The 26,255-nt window shown below is 39.5% G+C and overlaps 3 protein-coding genes and 1 long non-coding RNA gene across 7 annotated transcripts in view; 3 read left to right on the forward strand and 1 right to left on the reverse strand.

The window, feature by feature from the left end:
• BBS7 (Bardet-Biedl syndrome 7) overlaps window positions 1–3,694 on the forward strand; it is a 37,326-nt gene extending 33,632 nt beyond the window's left edge. For 2 of the 4 annotated variants that reach the window (XM_070463847.1, XM_070463850.1), the window contains one exon: window positions 265–1,461. In XM_070463847.1, the coding sequence (XP_070319948.1) occupies window positions 265–398 (134 nt within the window). In that variant the 3' untranslated portion in view covers window positions 399–1,461. Of the gene's footprint in view, window positions 1–264; window positions 1,462–3,617 lie in introns of those variants that run through there. The other 2 variants (XM_070463849.1, XM_070463848.1) reach the window with 2 other exon arrangements.
• On the forward strand, window positions 2,525–8,176 carry CCNA2 (cyclin A2). Its single transcript, XM_020908307.2, has 8 exons — window positions 2,525–2,829; window positions 3,618–3,861; window positions 5,037–5,149; window positions 5,334–5,557; window positions 6,181–6,388; window positions 6,810–6,923; window positions 7,403–7,536; window positions 7,857–8,176. The coding sequence occupies exons 1-8, from the start codon at window positions 2,623–2,625 to the stop codon at window positions 7,909–7,911; spliced, it is 1,299 nt and encodes a 432-aa protein (XP_020763966.2). The 5' UTR covers window positions 2,525–2,622; the 3' UTR covers window positions 7,912–8,176.
• Window positions 8,177–8,521: 345 nt separating this feature from the next.
• On the reverse strand, window positions 8,522–23,353 carry EXOSC9 (exosome component 9). Its single transcript, XM_020908306.2, has 12 exons — window positions 23,198–23,353; window positions 22,623–22,717; window positions 21,863–21,982; window positions 21,642–21,744; window positions 20,612–20,749; window positions 18,299–18,381; window positions 13,919–14,051; window positions 12,856–12,944; window positions 12,049–12,195; window positions 11,299–11,483; window positions 8,977–9,055; window positions 8,522–8,669 (listed from the first exon to the last, which is right to left on the reverse strand). Exons 1-12 carry the CDS (start codon window positions 23,261–23,263, stop codon window positions 8,585–8,587), a joined length of 1,323 nt encoding a protein of 440 aa, XP_020763965.2. The 5' UTR covers window positions 23,264–23,353; the 3' UTR covers window positions 8,522–8,584.
• Window positions 23,354–23,450: 97 nt separating this feature from the next.
• The window catches only part of LOC139033889 (uncharacterized), a 53,591-nt gene continuing 50,786 nt past the window's right edge, over window positions 23,451–26,255 (forward strand). The window contains exons 1-2 of the long non-coding RNA XR_011486375.1: window positions 23,451–23,761; window positions 24,496–25,371. This is a non-coding gene — a long non-coding RNA (uncharacterized lncRNA). The remainder of the gene's footprint in view (window positions 23,762–24,495; window positions 25,372–26,255) is intronic.

Here is a 26,255-nt window from a genome sequence, read left to right on the forward strand (position 1 = left end):
ATCACCAATTTTGCAGTCCAGAAAGCTTTGAAATCAAAAGCATGTAACCAGTTGTTAGGAGAGTTATTAGCCAAACGATTTATATTTTGAAATTTGCCATAAAATCCCCCCCAAATAAATATTTTTTAATGCACCAATCCTTTTAGGTGTGTATGTTAATACAAATTACAGGTGTTAAGAAATTCTCAAGCAATCACGTTCATTAAATAATGTGTGGTTAATCAATTTAATCAATGACAAAAAATTATTCTTTTTTCTTTGTAGGCATGATCACTGATCTTTTCATAGATAAGTTCAAGTTTAAAGGCACCAATGTAAAAACCAAAGTGCCTCTTTTACTGGAAATTCTGGACAGTTATGACCAAAATGCACTGATTGCTTTCTTTGATGCTGCATGAAATATAAACAAGGTAAAGTTCCAAAGAAGTTGTCTGTTTAAATGAAAATTGTTAAAATAGAATTACAAGCTAACTGTACATACTTTTATTTCAAGTGCTTTTTAATACCATCTAAATATAAACGAAGTATAACTTGTTTTTTGTAGCACTTTTTTTTTTGGCAAATGTAATTTTTTTAAAGAGAATTTTTATTTTTTTAAAAAATGGAATGATTATAACAGATTTTAATGAATTTTTTTTCAAGTGGCTGTTTTAACTCTCAAATCAAAAAATATTGTTTGGAAAATAGACACATTTAAATTTTTAACAAGCTAACACATATGTATAAACTGCTTTACAGTTTTCAAAATGTATATACATATGTGATCTCAATTGATCTTCACAGTATGTTGATTATTTTGTCAAATCATGTAGGAAAACTGATTCTCAGTGAGACTGTGTTTAAGAGGACATGCTGTTATTTCATAAATGTGGGACCCAAGTTCTGGTGCCTCAATTATGTTTTGGTTACTATGTGTGTTGTCAACTAGGTGATATAACCTATAAATTTTTTTTCTAGGAATTGAGGTTGATTTACAACTGATTTTGCTGTTGCTTGGTAATGTTTTGTGACTTGTACTCAGTTTGTTAAATACTTGGGTTGGCTCACTGCTTTAAATTGTGGCCAGGGAAATCAGCCCTTGCACAGATTGGGGGGATTTTAACTTGATGTGCTGTAACCAGTAGGGCTATACAAATGTACTACATATGAATAGTACAGAAATAGTGATGGCTTCTTAAGATTTTCCTGCACTAATAAATACTAATTTCCTTTTTTATCATATATGGAGGGAAATATAACTTTAAGACTATGGAAGTCATCAATCTTAATTCCTATTTATTCATATTCAGGTGAATATTATACTTAAGATTGTGCTATTTTAAAGTGGCATAAGGATTATAATAGAAAATAAACTATTCTGTGTTTTCAAAAAGGGCACACTTATTAATTTGTTGGAAAACAAGTATATTTACTAGTTATGTGCAAGCCTTGTATATTAAATGTGAAAATTTGTTAAAGGCACATATTTCTATCAGTTTTATTTTAATAAGGCCATATTGTTTTCACTATATTTAAACAACCTTCATTTCTAAATGGAACACAAATTATATCTAGGTCACTGGAATTTCACTCCGTGCTTTTTGTTGGCTGCCATACCTTGGGGGGAAAAAAAAGAGATAAAAATTAATGGCTGTCTAGTTGAATTTCTTGTATATTAGTTTGTTATGTATATCAACAGTAATTCAAGGTGGCAGTTTAATTGAATCTTCATGAAGAAAAATAAAAAGGATAAGACTGTGAAGAAGCACGAAAATGGTAAGATGACACTATAGTCATCCACTTGAGTGTCAATTACATAAGCAGTGTGTGAAATGATTTATGCACGTTATTTAATACTAATGATAAGTTATAACATGTAGACATTATCACCCCGGTTAACAGATAGGAAAACTGAGAATCAGAACATTGAGTAATTTGAACAAGACCACCAGGCCAGTATGGCCGGACCCGATTTCAGACCTTGAGAGATTAGTCAGGCTAACTGGAGGTCCTAAGGCTAAAGGCCGGGTGGTGGCGGTGTGGTCTTTAAGTCATGTTTGACTCTGCGACCCCATGGACTAACCCGTCAGGCTGTAGGCAAGGCCCACTAATAATCGCTAAAAGGTACCCCACCTTGTACTAGCGGCAGCCCCTACCCTAAGACAGGAACCGCTTCGCTGCGGTATTTAAAGCCACCATAAGCATAGGCCCCGCCTCTCCGCCCTGCGCAGGCGTCTTTCCTTCTGCCGCCGTTCGCTGTTTCTTCGCCCCGCTCCGCCCCTGCTCGGCTGCCTTCGCAGCCGCCTTCATTCGCCTGCGACCGCGGCGCCCCGAGTGACGTCACAGGGACCGGCACCTTTCATTGGTCCATTTCAATAGTCGCGGGATACTTGAACTGCAGGAACAGCCGCAGCTCCGGCGGGCTGCTCGCTTCATTTCGGGGGCGTCCTCGTCCCTCCACGCCCGCCAGTTCTTGCGTCCGCCTTTCTCAGTCTCCTCGGTCCTACAAGGTCCCGAGCGGACGGGCAGGCTGGCTCGGGCTGCGGCGGGCGGGTACGGCTGGAGTGTTCCTCGGCTGGTCGGCGGGACGCAGTGCACGCTGCTTGGCGCCGGGCTGATCCCGCCGCGCCCCCGGGAGCAGTGATGTTGGGCAGCTCCGCGCACGGGCCTGCAGCCCGCGAGGCGAGTTCGGCGCTAACATTGCAGCACACGGCGTTCCAGGAGGACCAGGAGAACGTCAACCCCGAGAAGGCGGCGCCCGCCCAGCAGCCCCGGACCCGGGCTGGGCTGGCGGTACTGAAGGCGGGGAACTCGCGGGGTCCAGCGCCCCAAAGGCCTAAGACGCGACGGGTAAAGCAATGAGCGATATCCTCAGGAGGGAGGGCCGAGCGGGGGTTTTGCACGGGTTTAGTCGGCAGAGGAGAGTGGCGAGAAAGCATTCCCTGGGATTTAAGCGGGAGGCCAGGGTCTGGAGTCCCTTGATCCCTGGGTTTCTGTAGTGTAGGACGCCACATTACTCCCATTAGTTACTCTCCCATACTGTCCCTGACAGCACTATGCTTTCATGCTGCCTCTCACCTCTCCATTGGGAGTATTTTTCCATAGATAATGGGATCAAACCAAGCCCCACAACGTTGCGTGTGGTCTTTGCCCGCCTCCGCGCCTTTCTACTTTAAACCCCAGGTACTATTCCGACCTTCTTCATCTTCCCCATATGGGTAAAGAAACTACCTCTACTTTGGGCAAAGGTATAAAAAAATATTTTGCTTTTGGTCAATTCCGCCATCTTACTGAATTTGCTCTGTTGCTCCACCCTGGGGTGAAAGAGGAAAACCACTTTTGTTTTTTGCCATCTCTGTTAAATTTGGCATCTTTCGGCCTGCCACTCCAGCCATCTCGTGGCCTAGTTTTGCGTAATTCCAGTTGGTGTGACTCTGAAATCTTTGGTGTCACAGGAATGCCTATGACAAATTGAAGCATCTCTTCTTTCTCCAGCTACTCAAATTTCCTTGCCTAAACTTTGCCCCCAAAAGTTTTAATTTTCCTAATAGAGGATTTGGGACTAAACTCAGCAGTATAAGGGGGTGAAAGTAAAATTCCACTTAATAGGCTCAAAGCAGTTAATTATTTCATTTTAGGTTGCACCTCTTAAGGATCTTCCTATAAATGATGAGCATGTCACTGTTCCTCCCTGGAAAGCAAACAGTAAACAGCCTGCATTTGCCATTCATGTGGATGAAGCAGAAGAAGAGACTCAAAAGAGGCCAGCTGAATCTAAAAAATCAGAAAGTGAAAATGTCTTGGCTTTTAATTCAGCTGTTACTTTACCAGGACCAAGAAAGCCACTGGCACCTCTTGATTACCCAATGGATGGTAGTTTTGGTAAGTTTTAAAGAAAACTTGAATAAATGTAATTATTAAATAGGTTGGATTAACATTTTCCTTTTAAGACGTTTTACCTGAGCCTTACTACTAATGTAACAAGTTTAGAAAGGGTGTGACTTATCTCAGACCTCACAGCTAATCCGTGACCTGGTGACCTCCAAAAAGATTCCAATACTGTGCTCCTTCTGATACACTGCTGGTCACATCAATTTCATTAGATCCCAAAGACTTAATTGTCCCTCGAAATATTTGCTTGGTTGGGAGAATATATTTCAGTTAACTTTTTTCGTACCATTTCAGAGAATGCCATCTGAGGATGCAGCTTTAAATACTGAGATAGCCAACATCCCTTCCAGCTCTAAAACTTTGTTTCTGTAAAACCCGTCTGAGTGATTGTCTGATATCAGAGAAGGACAATTGTCTTCCTGTGAGTCAGAGTAACTGCTATGGACAGCTCTGTCTACAGTTTGTGCTGCTTTGCCATCAGGCTATGGGTTCACTCGACAGCTCACTGAATTCAATATCAGTTTTAGTTGTATAAATGAGAGGTATAGCAGAGAAGAACTTTGGAAATACAGTAATTTGTGTATTCTTATTTAAAATTTGCAGCAAATTTTAACCTCAAAGTAAACTTTGAGCTGAAATAATAATGGACAACATTCGTTGCCTCCAAAGATGAATTTACCAGTCATCCATAAATTGTACCGTTAATATGTTTGAACTGCCCATGACAAATCTGATTTCCTCTTTAGCACACTTGTGAGCCCTGCTTCCAATTGTTGCCTGGATTATGCTTTGCAATGTTAGACTTTGGTGTCTGCAAACTCTCTTATGACAAATCCTAGATATTATCTCAAAGTTTGGATTTTAACCTTGTTCTAACAGAACCACTGTCCTGCTATCATGTGAGATGAATGATGGTTTAACTTAATAACCTGCTCCCCAAATTCATTTTCCTGTAAATGGTCTATCGATATTTTAATTAAAATCATTCCAAAAGTAAGTGGACAGAGGTACTGAGAGTTAAATCTTATATGTATTTTGTCATAAAAAGCTCTTTTAGTTGGATGAAATAAGCTTATTGGTAGTATGGGACTCCTTACAAGGACAATCATTTTTAGCTCTTACTTCAAAAACTAAGTGAACTTAACTGTATTTTTTAATTGTCCCAGAGTCTCCACATACTATGGAAATGTCAGTTGTACTGGAAGATGAAAAGCCAGTGAGTGTTAATGAAGTACCAGACTACCATGAGGACATTCACACATACCTTAGGGAAATGGAGGTAACTGCTCCCTGAATCTACTCTTGATACTGCTGTTTATTTACTGTGGGGAAATGAAATTAAGATGATGTTTTTAAATTTTTTAACTGCCAGTTAATTACTCTAATACTATATTTAAGTTTCTAGCATGTAGCTAGTATCTGTTAATGATAGAATGTCTAACTGCAATTTTAACACTCAACAGGTTAAATGTAAGCCTAAAGTGGGTTACATGAAGAAACAGCCAGACATTACTAACAGTATGAGGGCTATCCTCGTGGATTGGTTAGTTGAAGTAGGAGAAGAATATAAACTGCAGAACGAGACCCTGCACTTGGCTGTGAACTACCTTCATAGGTTTCTTTCATCCATGTCTGTGTTGAGAGGAAAACGTCAACTTGTGGGCACTGCTGCTATGCTTTTAGCCTCGTAAGTCCAACTTGGTTCATTGGGTTAAAAGTGATTAAGTAGTATTTTTCTGTGTAGGGAAGAAATTGTGATTTAAAATACATATATTTGGCAAGTGTGATGTTTTAACATATAACACAAAGCAGGACTCAAAACTACTTGAGGGGTGGTAGTGTAGATGAAACTACAAATTTAGGACATTAATTTTCCTAGATCTGTCTTTCAGGGCACTTGAACCTACAGACTGGCAAGATTTTAATACACTAGGACCAGGTTACAAAGTGTGGTTCCTTCCACAGAAAAGTACCTTCTGTTAAATAAGCAAAATCCTACCTTTTCCCCATTAAGACATGAAAACTAAAATATAAAGCATTTCTTTTTCTAAGGAAATTTCCTAAATTTTCAGTTACTTGATGACCTTGCTCCCATCTTGGGAAGTCAGTCTCTCATTTCCTTGGACTTCAGTAGATTATATATCTGGGGCTTTTAATTAGCATTTACCCAATTTCAGCTAAAAATGGTCAAGTATCAGTGGAAACAGCCAATTGGTTTCAGATTCATTCCGTTTATTCTGCTTAAGGGATTTCAAATTGGGATAAACAAGCTTGCTTTTCTTTTAGGACTAATTACGTCTTTCATTGTAGAAAGTTTGAAGAAATATACCCGCCAGAAGTAGCAGAGTTTGTATACATTACAGATGACACTTATACCAAGAAACAAGTTCTGAGGATGGAGCACCTAGTCTTGAAAGTCCTTGCTTTTGACTTAGCTGCACCAACAATAAATCAGTTTCTTACCCAGTATTTTCTGTATCAGCAGCCTGCAAACTGCAAAGTTGAAAGTTTAGCAATGGTAAGTTCTTTTCATTCTGTTGAATGAAGATTCTAAGGTCACAATTGGGCAAGCTCTAGTTTCATTATACAGTCTTGCAAGGAATGTAGTATTCTAGGACAGATTAGTGCTACAGCACAGGAAAGAAAGCCTGTCACTCGCAAAAGATAATATAAATTGAGAAAGCACTGGGAATATGAGAATGGAAAATGAATGGTAGCCAGAAGGGTTGTTCTTAAGGCCAGAGGAAAAACACAGGATGAGAATGAAGCAAAACAATGCAGTAGTGGATATATTTACAGATGTGACTGTGAAAATGTTTTATATGGTTGTTATACAGCCAGTCTTAAAAGACAGGAAAAAATTAGGTCATAAAGGGAGGATTTGAAGTTTGAATTCCAGAGCTCTTATGATCATGAAGTTATTTACTTTTTCATTCCAGTTTTTGGGAGAGTTAAGTTTGATAGATGCTGACCCATATCTAAAGTATTTGCCATCAGTTATTGCTGCAGCGGCCTTTCATTTAGCACTCTACACAGTCACAGGACAAAGCTGGGTATGTATTACAACATCTTCACACATCTTACCTTGTGATTTTAAATGCCTGTGCCAGATAAGTAACTGTACTAGACAATTGATAGTTGTCTAAATGTACTGAACGGGAAGAGCTGTTCAACCATCTACCCTGTTTAAAGTGTCCTGTCTTACCTTTGTTAGGTAGAAAGCTTAGTTACTACTTGGATTTGAAAGATTACTTAAAGAATTTGGGTGACAAGGCCTGCCACTGGCAGGGAAAATCATTAAAATTGAAGTCAGCAAAAAGGAGCTTAAGAAAACTGGAAAATGTTCAGTTCAGTCGCTCAGTCGTGTCCAACTCCTTGTGACCCCGTGGCCTGCAGCATGCCAGGCTTCCCTGTCCACCATTGGAGGTGTTAAATACTGAAGTTTAACAAAACTCAAGCTTAATGCCAACTAACTTGTGTTTAATGTCTGTTACAAAAACAAAGTAAAATGGTTTTCTCCCCCCTCCTGCAGCCTGAATCATTAGTACAAAAGACTGGATATACTCTGGAAACTCTAAAGCCTTGTCTTCTGGACCTTCACCAGACCTACCTCAGAGCACCACAGCACGCACAACAGTCAATAAGAGAGAAGTACAAAAATTCAAAGTAAGAATTAACAGCAGTAGATATTACACAAGTTTGCTTTTCCAGGCTATCCTACAGTTCAGAGCTCCTTAATATTTTAACTTTATTATTTAAACAACCGCTCTCTTAGCAGCCATGTGTTCTGAGCTTTCTGTCCTATATTTGAGGGAGAAGAGGGGAGAGGAACAGGGCATGCATGCATGTTTGGGGGACCAGACTGGCTTTGTAAATATTAAATCAAGTAGGCAGAAATTTGTGAGTTCCTGATATGTGTATAATCCCATGATCTGCTTCACCCAATGAATGTTTACTAAAAATGGATTTTTTTTCCCTACTTACAGGTATCATGGTGTTTCTCTCCTCAACCCACCAGAGACACTAAATGTGTATCAGTGAAAAGACTGCCTTTGTTTTCTAAGATGTAAATCACTCAAAGTATATGGTGTACAGATTTTATCTTAGGTTTTAATTTTACAATCATTTCTGAATACAGAAGTTATGGTCCAGTACAAATTATGGTATCTATTACTTTTTAAATGGTTATACTTTGTATATCTTTTGTGCATGTACCTATCTTAGATATTTGGCTAATTTTAAGTGGTTTCTGTTAAAGTATTGATGTCAGCTGTCAGGATAATAATTAATAAATTGATTTGGAAAATTTGGTTTGTAAGTCAAATTTAATTTGAAGTAAGAATCTGACTTCAGGATTTCACTCATAAAAATTCATATCGGGACTGGGAAGGCTTCTCCTTCCGACACACAGGTACTGACATTCACTTCCTTAAGGAACTGGGCCAGCTGTGACTTGGGAATAGTCTGAGACTCTTTCAGGCCTGTGTACACACTATGAAAATACTTTTTCATTCGTCAGCTTTTTCACTTGTACACTTGACCTACCAAAATGTTATTTAAAACCTGTAGAGTTCTCCAGACATTTAAAGCGTAATGTAAAAAACTGTATAAAGTAGATTTTATGACGGATTTGTGAATAAAGTACTCAAGGTTGTTAGCGCTGAATAAATACCTCTTTAATAGTTATATACACAAACATACAACTGTGTGAGCCTTAATTGGCCGCTCTCTTCTTTCTCCTCCTCTTCACTGGCTTTTTACTTGCTGCTCTTACTTGTGCTGCACTGACGGTCTGTGTTCTGTGAACAAAGTAAATAACAGTATTAGTACTATGAGCTGATTCCACAAATGGCTTGCCAACTTTACTTCCTACACTGCCCCCTACTTTGGTGATCCAAACTTTACTTTTTCCAGTAGGTTGGATGTTTGCCAACTATGGCAGAATACTGTAACCTTGAAAGGCACCCATGCAGTTGTATAGAGAAACCATAGAAAGAACATCTGAATTGCTAATGAAAAAGGTGTCTGTTTAGAGGAGGGTAAGATGACAATAAGGCCTCTAAAGAGTCTTGAGTACACATTTGAAATAAATCAGAAAATTGTTACCTTATCTTCTTTGGATTCTTATCTGGTTCTAAAATGATCATTTCTTCTTCTTCACTGTCCGAGAGCACTATAGGGGCATCTTTAAGAAAATGTTAGAGGAATCAGATTTCAGATAGAAGAGGCCCAGGTGGCATTTGGCTGGAGGTTCACAGATCTGTTTGGTTCTTCCCTTCCCTGAGTCCCTTCCTTGGAGCTCTGAAAAACCATGTGTGCTGCTTTCACAGAAAAGTTAGGGGGGGTAAATCTATATATTTTATAAATATAGTCCATCTTTTATAGAACTAATCTGGAAGCAGTATGCCAACTGAAGTCCTTGTGCTTTCTAAAAGATTTCTGCCAAACTCCTCCAGAAACTGTCAATTTAAATCCCAAAAAACAGCCAGGACGTGGAAGCAACCTGGATGCCCATCAGCAGACGAATGGATAAGGAAGCTGTGGTACATATACACCACGGAGTGATACTCAGCCATTAAAAAGAATTCATTTGAATCAGTTCTAATGAGATGGATGAAACTGGAGCTTATTATACAAAGTGAAGCCAGAAAGATAAAGACCAATATAGTATACTAACGCATATATACAGAATTTAGGAAGATGGTAATGATAACCCTATATGCAAAACAGAAAAAGAGACACAGATGTATAGAACAGACTTGTGGACTCTGGGAGAAGGCGAGGGTGGGATGTTTCAAGAGAACAGCATCGAAACATGTATATCTAGGGTGAAATAGATCACCAGCCCAGGTTGGATGCATGAGACAAGTGCTCCCAGCTGGTGCACTGGGAAGACCCAGAGGGATGGGGTGGGGAGGGAGGCGGGAGGGGGGATCAAGATGGAGAATACATGTAAATCCATGGCTGATTCATGTCAATGTATGGCAAAAACCACTATAATACTGTAAAGTAATTAGCCTCCAACTAATGAAAAAAAAAAATTTAAAAATAAATAAATAAATTCCGAAAAACAGTATATGAAGAAACCATTTCCTATAAATCCACTTCCGATCCACATAAGAGTTTTCCATTCCTTTGTTTGTATGTGTGTGCTAAGTTGTGTCAGTCGTGTCTGACTCTGTGCGACCCTACAGACTTGTAGGCTCCTCTGCTCGTGGGACTCTCCAAGCAAGAAAACGAGTGGGTCACCACTTCCTCCTCCAGCGTATCTTCCCCACCCAGGCATCAAACCCACGTCTCCTAGGTCTCCTGCTTTGGCAGGCAGGCCACCTATATATATGTATACAGGCATATATAGTTTAAAAAAAAAAAGTATCAAGCTGAGTAAGGGTCCCAATCAATGGGGGTTTTTTTTTTCTTGCCTTACCAAAAAAAACCCAGTAGGTTCTAGGTAATATTTACAGGCAATAATCTTCCTCAAAGGCAGGCAGGTATGTGCAACTATTTTCTCAGATTTAGTAACTGTCCTTTAGTTTTCTACCAACCTACTTTATGTCTACATAGATAATTCATGATAGAATGTAACTGTCCATAAAATATCCACAGTGAGAACCATTTCTATAGTTCTGTTGCTTTCAGGATGTCAGAACATCTAGGACTACTACTATTCACGCACATCTAGGATGCTGTGGGTTCTCATACAGCCTGACTACGGTAGCCACATGCGGCTACTTCACTATATCAATTAAAATCCAGCACTCAGTTACACAAGCCACGTTTCACCGCTCAACAGCACTGGCCTAGGGGCTCTGTGCTGGACAGTGTAGACGGAACATTTCTAACACTGCAGAAGGCTGTATGGACAGCACTATTCTAATACACGTTATGATACTTCCTTTTTATATTTGAGGCTTCCCAAGTGGCTCAGTGGTGTAAAGAATCCGCCTGCCAATGCAGAAGACAGGTGTTTGATCCCTGGGATGGAAAAACTGCCTGAAAGAGGAAATGGCAACCCACTCCAGTATTCTTGCCTGGGAAATCCCACAGACAGAGCCTGGTGGGCTATCGTCCATGGGGTCGTTAAGAGTCAGAGACAACTTGGCAACTGAGCACACACTAAAAACTATACCAAGGAAAAACAGCATGCACAAATGAGGTTTAAGAAATTTATCCTTTTAAAACTGGCCTGGATATATAATAAAAAAAAAAACTAACTTATGCCACTCTCTTCACATATCAAAGAATACCACCATTCTACAAAGATAAGTATATTCTTAGAAAAGAACTGGGAGTTAATATTGCAGTTAGCCTCAACAGTTTAAATTAACATTTAATCCCTCTAAATAAGTAACTGCTGATATTAGATTCCTAAGAGAGAGAAATATATATATACACACACACATTACATATAGCTAAAGTGTCACATACCTTGGCTTCCAATATTAGAGACTTCTACACCTGGGTCCATTTTTACACCATCAAGAATGACAGCTTCATCACTGCCACCTTCATCCTCGTCTTCCTTCTCAGAGTCTTCAAGATGACCCCAGGAGTTTTCTATTCCCTCTCCGATTTGGGCGGTTCCAGGAGTCCACAGCACAGGTTTAGAAACACTTAGCAAGTTAAGAAAACTGAATAACAAATATACTGCTATTTGATGCAGTTTTGAAAACAATTAGAATGAAAGGTCTCTTCTGTTAAGTCTGAAGTTCACCTCAAATTCTTAGAAAAAAAATTATTAACGACTACACTATGGATGGCTGAACAATGAAGAAAAAAATGTGTAACTCAGGTGAAGATTTTATGGATAGAATGGGTGACAAATATCAAGACACACACTGGCTTGGAACATTTCAGTTAGAGTAATAAATCTGGTGAATGAATCAATTTTAAGAACAATGTAAAATGTTTGACTATGTCACTGAGATTCAAGAATTTTTCCAAAGGAAAATGAAACACTCTAAGTTGTTAAAATATAAAATTTTCTGATTTCTGAGGAGAGTTGAAGAGAAGGTAGATGTTACACCATCAATTTACCGCATCACTATCTTGTTTTGTAAATGTTTTTTTCTGTTTTCAGAAAACAAATTTCAGTATGCACGCACACAGCCCTAATCATGCCACAAGTATTATAAATCGTTTTTACTGAAAAAAAAAAAAATCACCCCGTAAAGATACACTTCTGAAGGAGGTTCAGCTTCAGAAATGATTTCTTCTGCTTTCTCTTCTACATCAGAGGTATCAATAGGGGCCTTTTCCATTTTAAATGCTGTAATCCTTTGATTTGCCATAGACTCTGCAAAGCCAAACTTGCCACCTTCTTTCCTATGTGGATTTTTTTAGGGAGTGGGGAGGGAAAGGGAGAATGAGATGGAAGAGAAGACAGGAAGGAAAAAAAATTAACTATTTTATCCTTTGGATAGATGAGACATTGGATGAGAAATTATTTGACTAACTTAATCTCACCCATTTATTTGGCCTATCAAGTGAGATAACAGAAAATTAATATAATTAACCATTTATTAAACCACGTGCCAAGCATGTGCTATGTGCTTGAGGTATACTATTCTCCAATCCTCAAACCAGCCCCACCAGGTAGGCAGTAACCTCCCAGGCCAGAGCAGACACTGAAGTGCCAAGACATAGCTATCACTTAATGTCATAGAGTAAGAAGAGACGGGGATCAACCCCAGCTTGTGTTCTGTTAATATAAGTTACCAGATTCTCTTTTTCCTAAGAAAATGTTAATTTTTTTTTAAAAGAAAATCATTGTGTGGCTTTTCAGTACAGATTATGCTTAAATGGAATGCAATACAATAAACAGTTTGATCAACTTTCAAAAACATTAAGTAGTATATTCAACTGCGACTATTACATAAGGAAAGATTTGAGTGTAAAAATTGTATGAGTATGTTTGTGTGAGAAAAGTCATTAACAGAAAAATTTATAACAAGACCATTCAATTCTAAAAAAAATTAAACTTACCTAACTTTCTGGTCGTTCTCCAAAGCTTTCTGTATTAGCTCTGTAATTTCCACTACTTTCACACCAGCTATTTTACTACATCTCAAAACCTCAAAAAAAAAAAAAAGACAACAAATCAAAGAGTTTTCTTTAGCAAAACTAAAAACATAAGATTAGTGTTTCTAACTTTGCAATTTAAGCCTTACTTTTTTTAAATTAGAAAATAATACAATATAAAAACACAAATTAAGACAAGATGTAAGAGACTTTTAATTAAGGGAACTGACCCAAAAATTTTTCTATGACAATGTAAGATACCGCTGAAAAGGCCACAGATACACTCACTTCCTTTCTGTGAGTGATCACTATCTCTGCTCAAGACAGAGCTGCAAAGTGTACCCTCAGAAGCTTTTATAAAGCAGATTCCCAGGCCTCAGGAACTAGTGTATCAGAATCTCTGGAAATAACACTTACTGTATACTTAATTTATGCCATACAGTCCAAAGTATCCATATTGATCCTTACATTCTCCTAACAAGAAGGTGCTGACATTAAGATTACTTCCTATTTTACAGATAGAGACTGAAGCACAAAAAGATGAAATAATCTGCTGAAGGTCAGTTAGTATAAGGCAGAGCTGGAATTCCAACCAAGTAGCTTTTGTGCTCCTAACCAGCTGCACCATGTGCTACGTGTCAATCTATTTTCTAAAAGCCCCAACATGAACCTTATATGCAGCTGGATTTGAGAATTTCTGCCCACTGTACCCAAATCTCAAAAGTAAAATTTTTACCTAAATCTACTTTACGGCACTTTATAAAAATATAAACCCCTTTCCTCACTGGGAAGAAGATTCCTCTATGTGGAGGGATTAGACTGTGGAGCGCCACCCAGGGGAGGGAGGGAGGAAGAACCCCTTGTAGCTAGCCACACGTCAAGAGCATCAGGACAGTCATGAAACCAGAGTCTAGCAGAGTCTAGAATTAATCACAGAAAATACCTGTTGGATTTTAGGCAAGAATCAAGAAAAAGCTTCTAAAAATAATAGACCTATTCTTAATGGAACATTAATCAAAATACTGACTTGATCTTTTAGCAGCATTATCCCACCACTGGACTGGATGGTACAAATCTCTCGATGCTTATTCATGGCAATCACCAGCAAGCCATCCATTACACGTTCTTCTCGTTCACTGGGATCCACCAATAAATACGTTCTGAAATGAATGTTAAGTGTACCTGAACAAATGTGATACTGAGTGCTTGTCAATTTTTTTAAATTGGATAACTGCTTTATAATACTGCGTTGGTTTCTACCATATATCACCATGTATCAGCCACCAGTTCAGTTCAGTTCAGTTGCTCAGTTGTGTCTGACTCTTTGTGACCCCATGAATCACAGCACACCAGGCCTCCCTGTCCATCACCAACTCCCAGAGTCTACCCAAACCCATGCCCATTGAGTCAGTGATGCCATCCAGCCATCTCATCCTCTGTCGTCCCCTTCTCCTCCTGCCCCCAATCCCTCCCAGCATCAGGGTCTTTTCCAATGAGTCAGCTCTTTGCATCAGGTGGCCAAAGTACTGGAGTTTCAGCTTCAGCATCAGTCCTTCCAATGAACACCCAGGACTGATCTCCTTTAGGATGGACTGGTTGGATCTCCTTGCAGTCCAAGGGACTCTCAAGAGTCTTCTCCAACACCACAGTTCAAAAGCATCAATTCTTCGGCCACAGGTATACCTCTGTCCCCTCCCTCCCACCTCCCCCCCCACCCCACCCCTCAAGACTGTCACAGAGCACCAGGTCTGAGCTCCTGGGTCATACGGCAAGTGTCCACTGGCTATCTAGTTTTACGTATGGTTAAGTATGTGTTTCAAAGCCACTCTCAACTTGTTCCCTCCCTCCTTCCCTGTGTCCACAAGCCTGTTCTCTGCATCTGCATCCCCACTGCTGCCCTGCAAACAGGTTCATCAGTGCCACCTTTAAGATTCCGTATGTATGTGTTAGTATATGACATTTGTCTTTCTCTTTCTGACTTAGTTCACTTGTGTAATAGGCTCTAGGTTCATCCACCTCATTAGAACTGAGTTAAATGCTTTTCCTTCTTATGACTAATATTTCATTGTGTATATGTACCACAGCCTCTCTATCCGTTCATCTGTCAATAACCATCCACGCTGCTTCCCTGTCCCAGCGACTGCAAACAGTGCTGTGGTGACACAGGAGTATATACCGTCTTTTTCAGTTCGTTTTCTTAGGGTATACATATATATATATATATGCCCAGTAGTGAGACTGCTGGGTTATGTGGTGGTTTTAGTCCTCATTTTTTAAGGAAATTCCATACTACAGTAGTTGTATCAATTTGCATTCCCACCAACAGTGCAAAAGGGTTCCCTTTTCTCCATACCTTTTCCAGCATTTATTATTTGTAGATTTTTTGATGATGGCCATTCTGACTGGTGTGAGGTGATACCTCATTGTAGTTTTGATTTGCATTTCTCTAGTAATGAGCGATGCCGAGCATCCTTCCATGGGTTTATACACTGTGTATACAGTAATGAGCAATGCTGAGCATCCTTCCATGGGTTTATACACTGTGTATACAGTAATGAGCAATGCTGAGCATCCTTCCCATGGGTTTATACACTGTGTGTACAATAATGAGCGACACTGAGCATCCTTCCATGGGTTTATACACTGTGTGTACAGTAATGAGCGATGCTGAGTATCCTTCCCATGGGTTTATACATTGTGTATACAGTAATGAGCAATGCTGAGCATCCTTCTATGGGTTTATACACTGTGTATACAGTAATGAGCGATGCTGAGCATCCTTCCCATGGGTTTATACACTGTGTATACAGTAATGAGCGATGCTGAGCATCCTTCCCATGGGTTTATACATTGTGTATACAGTAATGAGCAATGCTGAGCATCCTTCTATGGGTTTATACACTGTGTATACAGTAATGAACGATGCTGAGCATCCTTCCCATGGGTTTATACATTGTGTGTACAGTAATGAGCGACACTGAGCATCCTTCTATGGGTTTATATACTGTGTGTACAGTAATGAGCGATGCTGAGCATCCTTCCCATGGGTTTATACACTGTATGTACAATAATAAGTGACACTGAGCATCCTTCCATGGGTTTATACACTGTGTGTACAGTAATGAGCGATGCTGAGCATCCTTCCCACGGGTTTATACACTGTATACAGTAATGAGCAATGCTGAGCATCCTTCCATGGGTTTATACACTGTGTGTACAGTAATGAGCAATGCTGAGCATCCTTCCCATGGGTTTATACACTGTGTGTACAATAATGAGCGACACTGAGCATCCTTCCATGGGTTTATATACTGTGTGTACAGTAATGAGCGACACTGAGCATCCTTCCATGGGTTTATACACTGTGTGTACAGTAATGAGTGATGCTGAGCATCCTTCCCATGGGTTTATACACTGTGCGTAATGAGCGATGCCGAGCATCTTTCCATAGTTTATACACTGTGTACAGTAATGAGCAATGCTGAGCATCCTTCCATGGGTTTATACACCGTGTGTACAATAATGAGCGATGCTGAGCATCTTTTTATGTGTTTATATGCCATGTGTATGTCTTCTTTGGAGAAACGTCTGGTTAGATTTTCTGCTGATGTTTTGACTGGGTTGTCTGTTTTTCTGCTATTGAGCCTGAATGCTGCTGTTGCTGCTAAGTCGCTTCAGTCGTGTCCAACTCTGTGCGACCCCACAGACTGAGCCCACCAGGCTCCGCCGTCCCTGGGATTCTCCAGGCAAGAACCACTGGAGTGGGTTGCCATTTCCTTCTCCAATGCATGAAAGTGAAAAGTGAAAGTGAAGTCGCTCAGTCGTGTCTGACTCTTAGCGACCCCATGGACTGCAGCCCACCAGGCTCCTCCATCCATGGGATTTTCCAGGCAAGAATACTGGAGCGGGGAGACATTGCCTTCTCCATTGAGGTGAATGAGCCATTTGTATATTCTGGAAATTAATCATTTGTCAGGTTTGCTACTATTTCTCCCATTCTGTGTCAATTTTAAGATAATGGATATTTTAAAAAGATTTGTTATTGTTCACCCAAGTCATGTCTGACATGGGTGACAGACATGTCTGACATGAGCTGTAGTCCACCCAGCTCCTCTGTCCATGGGATTTCCCAGGCAAGAGTACTGGAGTGGGTTGCCATTTCCTACTCCAGGGGATCTTCCCAACCCAGGGACTGAACCCACATCTCCTGCACTGCAGGCACATTCTTTACCACTAATCCACTACGCCTGCCAATGCAGGAGGCATGGGTTCAATCCCTGGGTCAGGAAGATCACCTGGAGAAGAAAATGGCAACTCACTTCAGCATTGATGCCTGGAAAATCCGATGGACAGAGAAGTATCAATCTAATCACACCATTTTTAAAAAACAGCAGTATAATAAAGTCAAGAGAGTGTATGCAGGTCTGAGCCTATGAATTTGAGTCACTTTAATGTGAAGAGAGAAAAGAATTATTAAAACACTAATTTGGTTAATTTTAAAGCTTCCTTAATATCCTGTACTTTGAAATTCTTCCAGGTTCTGCTTATGGCTCATTAAAAAAATGCAAAATATCTCAGGAATAATTTTTAAGATACTGATTATATATTAAAATAATACTTTAGATATACCACATAAAATAAACTATATCAAAATTAATTTTACCTGTTTCTTTTTACCCTTTTAATGTGGCTACTAAAATTACACATATGGCTTACGTAGTAATTCTACTGGACAGTGCTATTTCCCTCTAATAAAATTCAGTGACTGAAAGATGAAAGTTTTTCTCCAATTCTCAGTTATAAAATTGCTAAAATATTTATACTTTTGTTTCTAAAGAGACTTAAGGCTCAAGTTTTCATTTAAAGGCACCTAAGCACCATTTAAAGGACCTAAGATTTCAGGTTTTCTGTTGTAGGAGGAGTTAGCAGTGCGTTGTGAAGAAACTGCTGGAGAGCTGAAGGAACCTAGATTTTTACCGATCTGTGAACCATCCCCCCTTGTGACCTGCTCTTATCCTATAACTATTCCATCTAATAGGCTCCTCAAATATACTCCAAAGTCTTCTTCCATTAATCCACAGTAAGTCTCACCCGCGCTCCAAAATTAGAGCCTAACATCTGTATCTAGGGAAGATACACTAACATGGTGTAGTAAACTCAAATTTCTAAGTATGCCATGAAAAGAAAAATGTGAAGTCTCTTCATTAGAGGAGAGTTTATCACTTCTATTGAGGAAACTCTCAGTACTGAGCATTCATCAACTAATGCTCTTACAAAGAAAGAAAAGAACTATAAAGTACTTTAGTATTAAAGGAAGGATTTGTTCATTTGCCTATGGAACATCTGAGTGGAACAAAAAATTTCTAGCTTCATTAGTAATTTTGGCCATGACGAGGATGAGACTTACCCTTGCTGGAAGAAGGCAAAACTGACACAAATGGGCATGTGATGGATGCTCAATGGTACAGGATCACGTTCTTCAAGTGTATACTGTTTGAAAATAAGTTTCAATAATTACAGTCACTAACTTATATACACACAAAAAAATCATCTTGTACATCAAATATTAAGGTAAAAGATGAAATCCCTTTAATCCTGAGTATCTAAATAACTTCTTTTGCAATTACCTGTTTGACTTTGCCATTCACCTTCCTTATAACTTTATGTATTTGTCAAAAAGGTTTATTGAGGTATAATTTACATGCCATAAAGTCCACTAATTATTTGTAAATAATCCACTTTCTAGTAAATATATCAGTTCAGTTCAGTTGCTCAGTTGTGTCTGACTCTTTGTGACCCCATGGACTGCAGCATGCCAGGCCTCCCTATCCATCACCAACTCCCAGAGTTTACCCAAACTCATGTCCATTGAGTTGGTGATGCCATCCAACCATCTCATCCTCTGTCATCCCCTTCTCCTCCCGCCTTCAATCTTTCCCAGCATCAGGGTCTTTTCCAATGAGTCAGTTCTACGTATCAGGTGGCCAAAGTATTGGAGCTTCAGCTTTGACATCATAGTTGTGTAATTATTAGCACAATCCAGTGATTTGTTTTAAACATTCTCATTACTCACCTCAAACCCCTTTAGCATGTCTGAAGTTGATCACTCTCACTCCCAGCTCAAAGCAACCACTGAGTTACTTTGTCTCTAGAAATCTGCCTTTTCTGGGCATTTCATGTAAGTGGAATCAATTTTCCATCTCCTGCATCTACCTCCTTTCAACTAAGCCTGTTTCATCTACCTTGAGGTATACATGACATCAGCAGCTTGATCCTTTTGCTGTGAGATAATATTCCACTGTGTAGATATACCACACTTTGCTTTTCCATTCACTAGTTGATGAACATTTGGCTAGTTTCCAGTTTTTGGCATAGCAAACAATGCTGCTATGAACATTCACATAGAAGTCTTTGAGTGAATGTATACTTTCAATTCTCTTTGAGTACACTCTTAGGGATAGAATTGGTGGATGTATTAAGTTTACACTTAACTTTTTAAGAAACTGCCAAGGTCTTCCAACATGGCTGTACCACCATCAATATCTGTTGAGTATCTTTTTTAATGAATAATTAATTTACTTAGTTTTAGCTGTGCTGGGTCTTCGTTGCTGCGTGGGCTTTTCAGGGCTTACTCTCTAGTTGCACGGGCTTCTCGCTGTGGCGGCTTCTCTTGTTGCACAGCACAGGTTCTAGGCAAGCAAGCTTCAGCAGCTGCAGCACATGGGCTCAATAGCTGCAGCTTATCGGCTCCAGAGTGCTGGCTCAGTATTTGTGGCATGGCGGCTCAGGTGCTCCATGGCCTGTTGAGATCTTCCTGGATCAGGGATCGAACCTGTGTCTCCTGCATCGGCAGGCAGATTCTTTACCACTGGGCCACCAGGGAAGTCCTGTACAGTATTTTTTAATCAGTGTCTTTTTTGCCTACTAATCATACTATACTTTCTTTTTTACTTCCTTATACCAACTCCCTTCCCTAAAAGAACATCTCCATTGTTAACAAAAATCTGTCTATATCTCTGTTCTTCAAGAGTCTGTTCCAACTTAATTCCTAAAAATAGCATCATGAATGACAGCTTAGAGAATCTGGGCATCTAATGTTTCCTTTTGTAAGTTCAAAAATCAAACTATCACCACAGTGCACTTTCAGTATCCTAGCACGTAATTTATATAAACTGAAATTGAGATACTCTGTACACACAAAAAAGGACAATGTAAATAGTCAAAGTTCATGGTTTTCGAAATGTGATCCTTATACCACCACTATCAGTATCACCTGGGAACGCTGTTAGAAGTACAAAGTCATACATCCTATCCCCATCCTACTCTGAGGATGGAGACTCGCAATATGTTTCAACAATCTTTCCAGGCTTTTCTGATGGCTTTTGCCACAGAATAAGAAAAAGCATCTCCCTGTGAAAATACTGAGAACTGTTTATTTTTCACACACCCCCTAAGAATAAGCCAGCCACTTTATCAAATGTTCAATCCAATCTAGTTCTATTCTAGAGCATCAAGATAGAGTGTACTTCCATTGGCAAAACTTCTGCATAGGAGATTTAAGAGATTTCAAGGGCGATTATGAGCACATGTAGTTTTTGCCTTGTGAGCAAATTTTAGAACATACCTAACTGCCATTTACAACAAAACTTCATTAAAAACAAGTCGTCCTGCACGTCATTCATTCTTAAGAAGGAAACTGGCTCACACCATGGGAGCTTACCAATGTGACTTCATCTCCTTGGACAGAGACATCAGGCCTTCGGAAGTGACATAAGGCTACAATTGCAGCAATGCTGGCAGCATCGATAATATTGCCATCATGATTTAATAAATGCAGGTCCACGCGTATTTGCCAAACCTGAATGTGAATTTAAAACAAAAATAAATCCTAAATGGTCACAAGCACAGATTTACAAAGAAAGATAACACTGTGTGTAAATTTTTCTCTTGCTGTTAAAACATGCCTTTATTCGTTCCAGTGTACCAGTAAAAATATATTTAGAAAAATATTAATCCAGACCAACACCTGAAATGCCAATAGTTCACCTTTCTATGAGTCATTTGACAACAGTAAAATATATACTCCAACTGAACAGAACCACTCTTATGTTTAGTACTAAGATTTTCCTAACTCCCAAGACTAACGTATTATTCTCTCCTAACAAAAAACTACAACACTTAGGTTCCTGGACAATATTTATGATAACCTTACAAGTAAAGGAAGTATAATATTCAAGTATGAAATGTGGAAAGATTAAGTGACTTCTCTGAAGCCAAAAAAAAAGGTTAAAATACCCTAATCAAGAATAAAAATACTATTAAATAGCACAATATGTTGACAGTAATATTTCCAATGTCAGACTACCAGTGACTCACTATGAGGCTCGTGTAGGTCAATGAACTTATCCAAATGAAGGACTTAATCAGTTCTTTAGTTCTTCATCCATACAGAAGGATAGCATTAACTGCTTCCATCAACTCATAAGAAAGAGATATAAGAATATGTAAAAACCACAAGTTCTTTGAATAAGGAATTTGTATACAAATCTAAGCTGTTATTTTCACCAGTGTTTTTTGTCCCTCCAAAGAGAGATTCTATAGAAAGTTCTATAGATAGCACTCCATAACAGCTGAAGTGAACCAGAATAAAACTGAATTAACTGAAGCTCTGAGAATGAAACTACTGGTACAGAGATTCACAAATCAACAGTACTTATCAAAAGATTAAGAATTTGGGGTATATTCCCCACCTTTTCACCAGCAACAACACAGAGAGATTCAGTGTCTATACACTTTGAATTTCTTAGACATCTTTCCAAGAGGCGATTCAACTTCACCAAGAGATCTGACTGCCTGTGAAAACAGGAATAGGCTAATGTCATGAAATGTAACACCAGGCATTAAGTCAATAGCTCATCCCTGTTAGGCTTTCCTTTGGTTAAAGCAGTTTTAAAAAAAAAGATTTAAATACCTGCCAGGTTCAAAAGCTGGGGCAGCCATCTGAGAGAGTTCAAGGTTAAAAAAAAGAATACCTTCTGTTGCCCTATTAAGTTTTGGAGAAACAAGTTCACAGGAAACCTGTCCAAGAACTCTGCAAAAATAAAGTACAAATCTGTTAATTAAAATGTTCAGTACAATATATCTCTATGGTTGAAGTTACATACAAAGTACAGTAGTAGAATATATACAGAAATAAAACATATATTGGCATACCCCAAAACATCTCTTATTATAATATTTACTATTCCACAGATTTTTAAGCATCAAGGACCATTACTCCTCTTTTCACAAATATTTAGTGATACAATCAGACATGCAACCTTGGGACACCTTAAGTTTTCATATGGCATAGTTCACCAACATTATCTGACCAATATCTCCACAACTTCCAAATGAACATTAAAAATCAAATTCTCACGTCACTCAGGAAAAGGAGGAAAGTAGGCCCTTCTCATGACAACAAATGTAAGGAACAAATTCAGTGCAATCACTGCTGGCTGTATATATGATTCACAGAGCTCAGAAACAACTGTGTATGACAGAAAATATATTCATGATTAAAAATGTAAACTGTAGTTATAAAACTAAAGTCCTACATTAAAGAAAATATACTTATTTGGGGCAGCTAAACAAAGTACTGTTCAGACTTCTTATCTGCTTTGTAAACTAAGTCAATAAAGTTCTTTTAAATTTCTCCCTATTGAGCTTATGCCTAATTTGAATTCAGTTACCTTGTTTTCCCAAGCTCCACAATGCAGCACCCATAATCTGTTCCAAATGAAATCTTGATGTTTCTATAATCATAGGTTTGTCTGCCATCCAGCCGCTGTAAGCAGAACATTCATTCGTTTATTCTTAATACAAATATCTATTACTCTTTGCTAGGCAGGCCCCGCGGAGAAGGCAATGGCAACCCACTCCAGTACTCTTGCCTGGAAAATCCCATGGACGGAGGAGCCTGGTAGGCTGCAGTCCATGGGGTCGCACAGAGTCGGACACGACTGAAGCGACTTAGCAGCAGCAGCAGCAGCAGGCAGGCCCCGGGCTAAGTATTTAGAGGTGTGATACTAACTACTCCACAGGGGAGAGTGGAAACTAGGTGCCCGGGCACTGACAGTCGCTGGCATGACCCGAGCCTTGAAAAGACCCCACCTGAGCCAAATAAATACTGGGGGTTTGGGGGGAGCACCAGCGGCTCCTCCTGGGGTTCCCCGGGCCTACGAGAGCTAAGTCCAAGCATCCAGGCCGGAAGGCTGCGAGCTGCATGCAACCCAACCGCTGACGCAGCGCTAAATTCCCAGTTTACCTTTTTCTCTTCAATGGCTCGGAGCAGAAAGCGGCGCTCGCAGTTTGACATTGGCGTCTCCTTCATGCTGTCGAATCAGGAGACCAACAAGTACTGGAATCCGCGGGGAAAACAGAACTCGAACCTCTTCACGCGCGCCCAGCTCGCACCGCGGCGCAGAGGATTGACGTCATCAAAGCGCCGTGCCTGAAGCTGTGAAAGCCGAGGCTGGAGGGGCGTCGCTAGTGCGCAGGCTCAAGGCGAAGTTACGCCATCCTGACTGAGCTCTTCCTGCTAACTGGAGAAGCAAAAGGAGGCGAAATTGAGAGAAAAACGGAAAGATCTGTTTGTTTTTTTCATTACAAAATAAGCGAGAAAAGGACCCTGACAAAACCACCAGTGACAGAAATTAATATCAGTAGAGCACTCACACTTTTACACTTCGGTCTTCAGTTCTAGCGGAGTAGACTAGAAGGTATTATTGCTACTTTACAGATGAGGAGGTTGAGATTTGGCTACTAAAAAGCTGCAGAGGCAGAGTTTGCTGCACATTCATTGGAGAAACACTGAAATTGGAGAAACGCCGTAAGTGAAGAGTAGCGGAAGAAAGTTGAGATGGTGAATTAGGGTATTACCGGCTGACGGTGTAACCTCGTAAGCCTTGAAAAGCTGACAAGAATTGAGAATGTTCGCAGTTTGTAACTAATCGTGTTATACCTACCACTGACTGAAACAAAATTTGCTGTTTTCTTACAGTCTCCCCAGTTATTTTAAGGTATTAACCTCCTTTTATAGCAGGCGTAGAGGAGTTCTAGTGTGTCTGTCTGCCAACCACTTGCCTTTTGGGGAGAGACAGAATCACGAAGTACAGATCTTCCTCCACTTAGAGTAGAGTTATGTGCAGATAAAGCCATGTTAACTCGAAAATATTTTAATACACCTAACCTAAGAATGTCATGGCTTAGCCCAGCCTAACTTAAACTTGCTCAGAACACCTACATTAGCCTACAGTTGTGCAAAGTCATCCAACACAAAGACTACTTTATAATAAGGTGTTAAACATTATGTGTAATTTACTGAATATTGTCCTGAATATGAAAAGCAGAATAGATGTGTGGGTACAGAACGGTTGTATCAGTTGTTTGGTGGTGGTGTAGTCACCAAGTCGTGTCCAAGTCTTGTGACCCTATGGATAGCAGCCAGCCAAATTCCTCTGTCTGTGGGATTTCCCAGGCAGGAATACTGGAGTGGGTTGCCATTTCCTTTTCCAGGGGATTTTCCTGACCCAGGAATCAAACCCAGGTTTTCCTGCATTGCAGGTGGACTCCTGGATGGCTAACCGAGCTGTGGTCGCTGCCAGTGTCCAACATGACCATAGAGTATCGGACTGCATATCCATTGCCTGGGAAAAGATCAAAACTCAAAACTGGGAAGTATGGTTTCTACATATTTCTTTCAAACCGTGGAAAAATTGAAAGTGGAACCATTGTAGTCTAGGACTGTCTGTAGTTAAAAGCAGGAGTTAATTCCACACTGAGCCCAGATTCTGACTCTGCGTTTTAATTGTTCTGTGACCTTCGCCAATGTAGCCTATATATTTCACTTTTACTCATCTGCAAAACAGCAATGATAAACTTATTTATTATGAGAAAAACAGGTTAGCACATGTCAAATGCTTAGAACAGGGCCTGGCTTGGTGTTGGGCACTAGTATTCACATATTACTGTTGTTTTATATGCTTTAGTAATAGGCAATGTAACTCCTACACAGGCTCCATTCCACTTTTGTCTCCTCTCAAGTGTGTTTTCCTAACAGTGATACATTATAGTCTCAATTTATACCTCTTGTAATAGGTGTACTCAATAATTACGTCTATTACTTGTGAGAGCTTCTTATGTCCTAAGAATGATTCAAGAGCTGGCATAAACAGGGTGGACAAACTCCTGACCCTTAAAAATTGTATATTCTCTTTGGAGGAGATAAACAATTAAAACATACACAAATAAAACAGTTTCACATACTAAATATTATCTGAGGAGTCTATTTTAATAGGGTTAGCTGCTGGAAGAGGTCACTATGTAGAGGTGACATCTGAGTTAAATAAATCATTCATGATGAGAAGGATCAGCCAGAATATCATCTGCAGGAGAGGAAAAGTCTTTCAAGAAGGAGGACCCATGTGAACCAAGACTGAGGTAAGGAAGATCTTGACATTATCCGGAGACCGAAATTGTGAAGAAGGGAATTGAACAGATCTTATTCAGACAGCTGACTGATTTTTTGAAAGGGGTAAGGCAATTGCAGGATATAGGTCATTGAAGTTCTTTAACAGCACAATTCATGTTTATAGCTTTGCAACAGAACTCCTAGCTACTAAGTTTATCATTTAAATCTTTGGGTTATTTTAGTGGGCATTTGGTAATTTCTCTTTCCTGTCAGAAAGGGTATAGGCCTTTATTGAAATAGTCTGTCTTTTCTTGGAAAACAACTTGGTGGTAGAAAAAGAATGGGCTTTGACTTCAGATAAACTTCAGATCAAAGGGACTCTAGGTGAATTAAATAATACTTATGAGCTTCAGCTTCTGTGTCTTTAGGTTGGAAACAATTGTTCTGTGTTAAGTGGTCTGAATAAAAGCCTCTGACGTGTTTTTGACATAATAGCTATTCAGATTGTTAGTTTTCTTCCTTTTTTGATTTGGCAAGGCTTTGCATGAACCTGCCCCAATGCACCTTGTCTGATCGCTATTCTGAGATTGCTGCTTGATTGCTTTGCCTGTGCTCGCCTACCTCTCCCTTTGCACCTTCCACTTTTATATCATTTCCATCATTCCTTCCTTCTTTACTATCTCAGGATTGTAATTTTAGCACTTCAGCATTTGCCTTTTATTGGAGTTAATCCAAAGGTGCATAATCCATTTCTACTCCCATGTACATACTATTATAAAATATATTTACTTCATAACCTTGTTTTTAGTAAGACATTTTTGAACTGCCCAAGGAATATTTGTTTGCTTTCAGGGGGAAATTTTTTTTGTAATTTGAGAAGAGATTCACATAATGTTGTACATTCTGCTCCTTA

Source organism: Odocoileus virginianus, unplaced genomic scaffold, assembly GCF_023699985.2.
Source record: "Odocoileus virginianus isolate 20LAN1187 ecotype Illinois unplaced genomic scaffold, Ovbor_1.2 Unplaced_Contig_7, whole genome shotgun sequence".
Taxonomy (NCBI): domain Eukaryota; kingdom Metazoa; phylum Chordata; class Mammalia; order Artiodactyla; family Cervidae; genus Odocoileus; species Odocoileus virginianus.